Consider the following 10219-nt stretch of genomic DNA (forward strand, 5'->3'; position numbering starts at 1 on the left):
GGTTAACGAGATATGCCGCTGTGTTGACAGCTTCTGCCCAAAATTGTGTTGGCAGTCCTGCATGTATCCTCATGCTCCTAGCTCTTTCTGTCAACGTCCGGTTCATGCGTTCTGCAACTCCATTTTGTTGTGGTGTCCCTGGCAACGTCCTTTCTAACTTGATGCCATCCTGGTAACAAAATTTCTTGAACGCCATATCTTCGTATTCTCCACCATTATCGGATCTCAACTTCTTTATCCGTAAGCCAGTTTCATTTTCCACCATGGCCTTCCACTTCTTGAACGCCTCGAACACCTCTGACTTGTGTCTCAAGAAGTAAACCCACACCTTTCTCGAGTGGTCATCGATGAAAGTCACAAAGTAAGACTTTCCGCCATTGGATGAAACTGCTGCTGGGCCCCAAACATCTGTGTGGACTAACTCAAGCTTTACTTGCTTCGGAGTTCTACCACTGGTATTGAAACTCACCCTCTTCTGCTTCCCGTAGATACAACTTTCGCAAAAGTCTATATCAACAGACTGAAGCTCTGGTAGTTTCCCTTTCGAATGCATATACTTGAGCCCTTTCTGGCTCATGTGCCCAAGTCTTTGGTGCCACAAATTTGCATTCTTCTTGCTATCAGCAACTGCAATTGTCACACACGCATTCATCGTTGTGTATAGGCTTCCAGTATCCTTGCCACGTGCAAGAATCATTGCGCCCTTAGTGATTTTCCAATAATCACCTGAGAAGTGTGTATCACATCCTTCTCTTGACAATTGCTTGACGGAGATCAAGTTCTTCCTCAACTCTGGAATGTGTCTCACGTCCTTCAATTTCCATACAGATCCATTGAGTTTGATCTGTACTTCTCCTATGCCCACCACGCTGCATGGGTGATCATCTCCGAGATATACTTCTCCGAAATTTCCCGACATGTAATTTATGAAGGAATTTCGATTCGAGGTGGCATGGAAAGATGCTCCAGAGTCTATGACCCAATACTCGGCCCTTTTCTCCATGGAACATATCAAGGCATCGCCTTCTTCTTCAGCCACAACATTGGCTTCGGTCTTTGTCTCGTTTCCCTTTGAAGGTACTTTACACTGCGTTCTGTAGTGTCCGACCTGACCACAGTTCCAACATTCAACAGACTTTGATTTGTTGGAATTCTTGTGGATCCTGGAGCTCTGCCTGCCATTCCTTGACTTGCTCCGTCCACGCCCTTGACTTCTGTTTGAGTTTCTGCCTCTGCTTTCTGCATTTAAAGCGGCACCTGAAGTGGAGACTACATCTGACTGCCTCCGGATCTCCTCGGTTAAGATCATGCTCACGACATCATCGAACTTCATTTTGGACTTACCGGCAGAGCTGCTAATGGCCGTGACTGTGCCATTCCAGCTCTCAGGTAACTGCCCAAGAATTAACAAAGCCCGGACCTCATCATCGAATTTGATGTCCACCGTGGTAAGTTGGTCCGTCACTTCGTTGAACTCGTTCAAATGTTCTCCAAATCTTCCGCTCTCCGTCATTTTCATATTGAACAATTTCTTGATCAAATGAACTTTATTTGCTGCAGACGGCTGCTCGTACATGCTGGATAAAGCTTTCATGAGAGACGCTGTTGTCTTCTCATGCTTTATGTTGAAGGCGACTGACTTTGACAAGGTCAGTCTGATTGCGCCGAGTGCTTTTCGATCAAGCACCTCCCACTCGTCGTCCTTCATATCCACTGGCTTTTCCTTCAAGGGCTTATACAGGTCCTTCTGGTACAAGTAATCCTCCATTTGCATTTTCCAAAATCCAAAATTCACACCATTGAATTTCTCCATTTTGGAAATTTTATCGTCTGTCGACATTGCTCCCACTCGATCAAAAAACACGATAATTTTCTCAAAAAATTCGTTTCTGATGTGGAGGTTCAGTTTACACTGCAACCACAGAGCATACTAAGAATTTTAAAAGAATAATTACCGTTGCGCACGAAACACTGTTCACGTGAATAGTACCGGCGCAAGAAAAAAAAAATTTCGCCACCAACGTGGCTCTGATACCAGTTGTTAGGAAATTAGACGCAACATTTTGGATATCGACCGATATGAAACGAGAAAAATAAATGACACCGATATTTTTAACGTGGTTCGGCCAAACTGCCTACGTCCACGGACCCACACCAATATATTAGAGAATCTCAAAAGGAGGAGTACAACAAAATTACCACACTGTATTTTGTATCTGCCTACGCAGAGGCTATCTCTCAACTCACTTTTATCACTCGTGTATAACTTCCACACTGAAGTTTTCTCTCACAAGATTTTTCTCTCTCTATTTCTCTCTCTATCTTTCTTAGCTGAAAGCTTTGTTTGATAGTTGTTTTGGTGTGTTGTGATGCTGCTGCGAGGAAGGATTTTATAGGGGATGAGAGGTGGTAGGTGGCAGATGGTGGTAGGTGGCAATGGTGGAGGTGGTTGGTGAAGAAGGTTGGTGGCAGCCTACTTCCATTTTTTTTACTAACAGGTGCAGTAGAAATACACAGCAGGAGGAGAATCACTGACATCCAATTTCAGCTTCCCGTATTCAGCTTCAAACGAACTGATTGGATCGAGCAGAGTCTGCTTAGCACCTTTACTCACGAAATGGGAGCTATCGAGATTTGCTAAGCTACGGTACAAACAACTTAAGCTTCCAATGGTGGCTGCCTCTGCATCGTCTCCATAGTGGTTGTTGAGAACTTTGACAATTCTCCCCAACGGCAAAGTCAAGAAGCTTAGCAAAATGTCTACAAAATGGCTATCGGCTTCTGCGAAGAGTACCTTTGCTTTCTCTTTGTGAATCATCACGTTCAGCGATAACGTAACATCCTTCTTCACATCGTCAGACATTCTGCTGGTATAAGAGCTGCAAGCGGTGGAATTCTTTTGTTGATTTCGCAAACGATGAAATTTTTGACAAATGGAAGCAAGATTTTTCCCCCCTTTTTACTTTTGTGGGCAAGAATTTAACCTAACTGTCGTTGGCGCCCTCTCCGTTTTTATGAGAGAGAGAAAAATAAATTATTAAGCGGGAGTGGGCCGGCCCACTACTTGAAATCCTATATCCTAATTTTGATATCATTAAATTTTTTAAATTAATCTTTTTACATATTTTTCTTATTATTTAAGATTCACTTATTTAATTAAATTTTATAATATTAATTGAACATTTAATTCGGATTTTTTAGTTTAAAAATATTTAGTTGAATGGATTGTTTAGGGTATAATATTTTAAATTTTCAATTTTTTAATAAATATTAATTAAAGTTTGTAATATATAAAAGTAATTTTTATTTTTTATTTTTTATTTTTTAATAATTATTAAAATAATAAAATTGATATTAGGACACATACAAGATGACTTCTTCCGACCTTCACATTAATAGCAAATTAGAGTTTTTCCTGTCGATATAAAAAAAATGCTAAATTCATGTATTTGTGAACAGAAAATATAAAAAATTTATGTATTTATAGACTAATAACCCAAACAAATACATAAATTCTTTATCAATCATTCTATTACTAGAAAGATGTCCCTTAATCAAGCACCACGGTCCATAACAATTGTTGTAAAGTACTCCCTTCGTCCCACTGTATCTGAGACTCTTTCTATTTTGGGCGTTCCACTGTAAGTGAGACTTTTTTCATTTTGGGTAAAAGTTAACACATTTTCACTTTTTCACTTACAAACAAAATACACCTTTCTTAATTCCCGTGTCCAAAAAAATGGTCTCACTTACAGTGGGACGGAGGGAGTAACATCGTTGCATATTGTAGAAGGAAAAAATGGATCAAGCATTTTAACAAACAGTTGGTACCCAAAACATTGAAAATTGCCTCAATTCTTCCAGCAGCTAAGAAGACTAAACAACTGATTTGAATTTGCATTACTTGTTCACACCATCACCAATGTTAAGCAGAGCATCAGTGATAGCAGCAGTGGATGTGAGAGAGGCTTTCAGTAGGCCACAAGCCTGCACCATTTCAAAAAAAAAAAAAAACTTAATTACTCTCAACATCTAAACAAATACATACATAAAAACATCATATCTTACTCAAATTGTATCACCTCTTTCAATCCTATATGGACCTCCAGTTCTTCGACATCCCTCACCGGTACGTTCTGCTCAACGAGACTCGAGAGAACCGAGACAAAGCAAAAAGGCGAAACAGTTAAATCATCCTGCACGTGATAAGTCCGCGGCCCTTCAACATAGCTCCCGTGGCCATTGGGAAACTTGTGAGTACAAAGCCACGAGAAATTAGGCGAGGGCGCTTGAGTGATACAGTCATAAACCACACTGGGCTTGATGAGCCTGTTTTTCGTATCCGAGCTCTTGAAATGCTCGTCTTCGACAAGATGGGATGTGCTGAGGTACAGCTTGTCTATAGACTTAACATGAGTGCTACCGTGAAAAAGATGCTCGACTCCTCCTAATGGGATATTGAGGAAACTAAATAGGAACTCTACGAAATCATTCGTAGCTTGAGCATACAAAAACTTACCTGTAGATTTTTGTATCATCACTTTCAAACTTAAATTCTTACAGTTGGGATTTTCTTCCATTGCCAGCAGCTGTTGGGATGCCATGGCTGCGTAGTCCGTTTGTGTCGTTTGATTTAGGACAACATCCGACAATGGAGTTGGGGACGTCAAAGAAGCCTTCAACAACTTCATGATCTAATCAACAAACGTAGTCAAAATCATGTATATACACACTGTAGACAGAGATTTCAAAAACTCGATCATAGACTACAATTTGTAGTTATTGACTACTTTAGACTACTCATAGTATTAAATCAAATAAAGGTGCTCATACACTACGATTTAGATCAAATAAATGTGCTCATACACTACATAAAACATACTCAGTAGACAATGTTTGTGAACAACATGAACATAGACTACAATCACGAATACATTGTAGACAAAGGTTTCAAAAAGACGATCATACACAACAGTTTTACGGCAATCATAGTAATTTACTACTTTAGACTACTTCTATATAATCGTATAAAAGCACTCATACACTACATTAAGGTGTAGTCTATACGAATAGACTACGATAATAGAAAGGCAAATTTGTAGTAGTGCTTCAACAAATTCAAAATCTAATTAACAATAAAAATACACCATACATAAGTAGTTATAACAAAAATAGAAGGGAGATTGAGATACGAGAGACAAGATTATCACCTCACTCAACCCAAAATCCACATCAATCGCCTCGGCCTTATCCACGTCTGTAATGCCAAGTAAGTTGATAGTTGTTGAGTATGCTTTGTCATTTGGCAATATCCTCAGATCATCGGAGATCATGAAAGATGCTTTAAGCTTAGTGAAGACTCCACCACTAGCAGTTTCACACCTCTTATCAGCTCCCTTTCCACTTTTAGGGCACTTGCTACATTTGAAATATTCAGCAGGCGGAGAATCAGCGAAATCCAGTTTCAACGCTTTGATTTCGTCTTCGAATGAACTTGTTGGATTGAGCAGAGCCTTCTTGGCACCCTCCGTCCAGAAATGGGAGCAATCGAGATCTGCTGCGCTACGATACAAGCTGCTTAAGCTTCCGATGGCAGCCGCCTCGTCTCCGTAGTGTTTGTCGAGGATTTTGATGATTCTTCCCAACGGCAAAGTCAGGAAGCTCAACAAAATGTCGACAAAATGGCTGTCGGATTCTGCGAAGATCGCCTTATTTTTATTTTTATCGATCATCACTTTCAATGAGAACTTGAAATCTTCACTTGCATCAGACATTTCTGCTAATTAAAGGAAGAAGTTTTGGACTAATTTATGAGAGTAAGAAATCAACAAACGTAGTCCAACTTACAAGCAGATAGTATGCATTCATATATATATAGACCTCAGCCTATTGTTGATTTCTAGAATTTTCTGCAGCTGACGCCCTTTTCAATGGAAACTGCAGAAGTTAACCAAGAATCCAAGAGTCCTTCATTCAATCCCTTTTATGAGCAATAAATTAATTAATTAACCAAAATTTGATTGCCCTACCATTTTCCGAGACCCACTCGAGTTTGCCTTGGAACAAGAAATATAGATCACCAACTGCACAAGGCATCAAAGCTCTAGCTAATCCACTAATATCATTTTTTTTCTGCAGTGAAGCTCCATTTTTTAGAAAAGAGAATAAAATAAAGCTAATAAAAGTAAATATAGAAAACAAAATAAACTAAACTAAAAGATAGTATAAAAGATACTAATATGCAAAAATATAAAGAGAGAGAAAAATTAGTTCGAGCCTTATGGAGTATTAAATTTATTTTACATCTGTTTTTAATATAATATATATCAAATTAAAATTTTTATCGTATTTTTTAATTTGAATACATATTATATAATTTATAAATTAATCAAAATATATTTAAAAAAGAAAAATAAAAATAAAAGAAAGAATAATAATAGATCGTGCTCAAAAAGTTTGTCCTAATTTACTTTTGAGATATCTTCAAAAAGTTTATCCCAATATCTTTATCTTTTATTTTTGTATATGATTTAACATCAACTTTATAATTACAATTCTTTAAATATTATTTTTATATATGATCACACTATTAAATTTTTTTATCAATTTTTATTAAATTTCGTATTATTTCTCTTGGAGCAAACTTTTGAGAGACAGATAAACTAGAACTACTAGTTAATAAAAGCAAGGGATTTTGGCAAATAAAATCACGAACTATTTCGAATTTGTAATTTTAATATGACTTTTCAAGTGTGGCAAATTAAATCACCACCTTTTCAATTTTTGCAATTTTGTCCCTCCATTTTTTTCGGTTGTCAGATTGTTGAATTAGAGTTTATGTGGATTAGTTCGCTACATATTCATGGTACAACGTTGTAAATTATAGTGCAAACATATGATACAATCTTTTTATAATTTAGAGACAAAATTAATTGAAATTGTGCTAAAGGAAGTCATTTAAGCCTTATAAAAATGGGCCGTCTTTACTAATTCACATAAGTTCCAATTCAACACTACAATTGAAATTTGTCACACTTCAAAAGTCGCGTTAAAATTGCAAACTCAAAATAGTTCATGATTTTATTTGCCAAAAACTCCTAAATGCAATTAAAATTGATAAATTTTTTTGATATTATTCCCATCTGTTGAAGCGCCTTTTCTACTTCACTTTGAAATTCCAATCGCCGCCGCAGCTCAAGACCGCCAGCCCCGCCACCCGAACTCCGCCGCGCTCAGCTACCTTCTTCTGCGTGTTTGCCGAATCGCTTTCCTATTGTCATCAAAATCCTCTTCGTCCCACAATCTCGCCACTCAAACTCGATTTTCTTGCTTCAGTCGCTGAAAATCCCCAATTCATTGTGATTAGGTAAGTCGTGGTTCGATATTAATCGATTAAAAACCTCTTAAAATTGATGTTTTTAGTAGAGCTAACACACAATCACCGCAGCTAATTGCTCTCCAGCTCCTCCTCAGGGAAAATCTCATAGTTCTAGGTTAGATAAAAGAACTGTTTGTTCTAGAAATTTCAGTAAATACCTTATTGCATTCATCCTCATTTGATAAATGTCTACCTTTTACTTTGCATTTTACTCTGCTTTGCTAACAGATTCGTGCATTTGTAGAATCACCAAAAATGTCTGATGCTGAAGAAGTAGACTTCTTATTGAAAGTGAACGAGAAAACTAAGGTGCTATTAGCAGAAACCGCCATTTTGTAGATGTTTTGTTAAGCTTATTTTGTAGATGTTTTGTTAAGCTTAATCAATCCAACGAGTTCACTTCACTCAGCTTGTGCACACAAAAATTTGCCTTTAGATTTTTGTATCGCTTTTAAACTTAAATTCCTAGACTTGGGATTATCTTCACTTGTAAATTGTAATATGTGGTTGAGATTCCACAATTGCAGTGTTCATCTATGTTGTTTTATTTTGGATGACATGTGACAATGGAGTTGGAATGTGAGACTGTGAGAGTGGGACTTGTGAGTTGTGAATAAGGAGTGAAAGCAGAAGGTTGGTTTTGAAATCTTCATCTGTAATTTCATCCCTTGCACCACGGTTACTTTCAGGATGTCTGATTCCAAGAAGGATGTTACGTTCTCGTTGAAAGCTATGGTGAATGAAGAGAAAAGGAAGGTTCTATTCGCAGATGTCGACAGCACCTTTGCAGATGTGTTGTTGAGCTTCCTCACATTGCCATTGGGAACGATCGTGAGAATCTTGAGGAAGCACTATGAAGATGAACAGCCTGTGTTTGGAAGCTTAACCACTTTGTACAATGGTTTAGAAAATCTTGATAGTGTCCATTTTTGGACAAAAGGTGCTAAGTCGATTCTGCTCCATCCACGAAGTTCATCCGATGATCAACGTAAAAGGCTAAAGCTTGATGTTAGTGATTCCCCGCCAGCTGAGTACTTCGTTTGTGAAAAGGACTGCGATCATTTCAACAGCGCAAGCATGTACTATGATAATGTCATAGCATGCTACTACAGCAAATCTCATTCAATGAAAAGAAAAGTAGCTGGTACTCCAACTGCTCGTTGTGATGATGAAGTTTTTACCATTAATACAGCGTCTTTCGTTGTCACTGATGATCTACGTATAGTTCCTACTTCTTCGGGGCTGTTGCAGATTGTCAGCTTTATTGGCATTACAGACATGGACAAGGCCAAGCAAGTAAATGTGACTTTTGGGTACGCTGAGGTTAGTCTTATTCCTATATCAAACAATTTTCTTTAACTTTTTGTTGGTTACTTGTAGTAATTTTACTATGATATATATTAGGTTATGGCTTTGCTCAAGGCTTCCTTGATGTCCTCGACCCCATTGTCGGATGTCATATTCAATAAAACAGGACAGATGAAATCTACAACATTAAAACTTCAACATATGACTTTATCGGATCAAATTGAAAATGCATCAACATTCTCCAAGGAGATGACTTTGAGATTGGTTGTACAAAATCTACTAATAAGGTCTTGTATGCTCAAGCTGAGGAAGATTTCGTAGAGCTTCTGTTCAGCTTCCTCATAATCCCACTAGGAGGCGTGCAGCGCCTTCTAGCGAGTAACTCTCTTAATAAGTGTATGGACTTATTATACATGAGTGTGGCTGATCATATACACAGCAAATATTTGAAGACTGGTGCAAGAAACTTGCTAATCAAGCCCAAGATACCTCACGGCTATGTTTCCGAAAACCACATTCTTCCTCTCCCTGAAGAAGGCTTGCCTGGTTTCTACCAAGATATGTTGAATCTTTTTTCTTCTGTGAAGTTTCCAAATGGCCGGGGGAAATACCTCAAGGCACCGAGAACTTTCATGGTGACCGATGATTTAACTGTTACACCTCTTTGCATTACTTCGGCGCTTTCCTTTCTCAACGAGATGAAAATCCCTATGTCTGATGTCAAAGAAGTTGAACTGCAAATTGGGTTGAAAGAGGTAATATAATTTGAAATCTTTGAATTTCTTGGTCATGTCATATTTTCTGGTCATATTATATACTACTCCATTTGTTATTTTTTTGGTGGTGCAGGCTTTAGGCATATTGAGAGCATCCCTTACATCTGATTCTACTTTATCCAATGGTTTGAATCTGAGCAATCAAATATCTCAAAAACAAAAGAACCAATTGTTTGAATCCCAAGTTGGCTTATGATATTACTAGTCATATTTTGTTTCGTGGCCATTTTCTTAAGCAGATTGTGTAGATCTGCTTCTTAATTTTCTGTCATTTTGTATCTGATTTTTTGGCCTTGCTTAATCATATGTTTTATATATTTATTGATTATAAAATCATCTAGTCTTCATTGCTATCACCGCAAGTCAAAATTTACTGACCTTTAGTATGTGGTTAAGGCCCAAGGCTTGAGATTATAAGTTTGAGTCTAATGTTGTGTGATCTTTAAATTTCTTTATTTACTCATGTAATTTATCAAAAAAAAAAAATCTGACCTTGTGTGTGTTGGCCTAACTAGCGGAAAATGGTTAATATCTAAGGTCTGAGGTTTTGGGTTCGAGTTCACTGTTTGCGGTCTTTAAATTTTTTTATTTTACTATGGAGTAATTTATCAAAAATAAAATAAAATTGATGTTAGCAACAATTGAGGCATTCGAACTTTTTATCGAACATTATATTTATTTAACAATCTTTCCACCAAAACACCGTACACTCAGTCTTGCAGTTGTAATAACCAATGATCACTCGCCATCTTTCCTT

The 10219-nt window shown here is 37.5% G+C and overlaps 2 protein-coding genes across 2 annotated transcripts; both read left to right on the top strand.

Annotated features, from left to right (window-relative positions):
* Window positions 1–8068: 8068 nt before the first annotated feature.
* LOC130998435 (uncharacterized) lies at window positions 8069–9007 on the top strand. The gene is made up of 2 exons (XM_057923851.1): window positions 8069–8701; window positions 8783–9007. Exons 1-2 carry the CDS (start codon window positions 8069–8071, stop codon window positions 9005–9007), a joined length of 858 nt encoding a protein of 285 aa, XP_057779834.1.
* On the top strand, window positions 8793–9815 carry LOC130996621 (uncharacterized). Its single transcript, XM_057921919.1, has 2 exons — window positions 8793–9441; window positions 9536–9815. Exons 1-2 carry the CDS (start codon window positions 9085–9087, stop codon window positions 9656–9658), a joined length of 480 nt encoding a protein of 159 aa, XP_057777902.1. The 5' UTR covers window positions 8793–9084; the 3' UTR covers window positions 9659–9815.
* The last annotated feature ends 404 nt before the right edge of the window (window positions 9816–10219 follow it).

Source organism: Salvia miltiorrhiza, chromosome 8, assembly GCF_028751815.1.
Source record: "Salvia miltiorrhiza cultivar Shanhuang (shh) chromosome 8, IMPLAD_Smil_shh, whole genome shotgun sequence".
Classification (NCBI taxonomy): Eukaryota; Viridiplantae; Streptophyta; class Magnoliopsida; order Lamiales; family Lamiaceae; genus Salvia; species Salvia miltiorrhiza.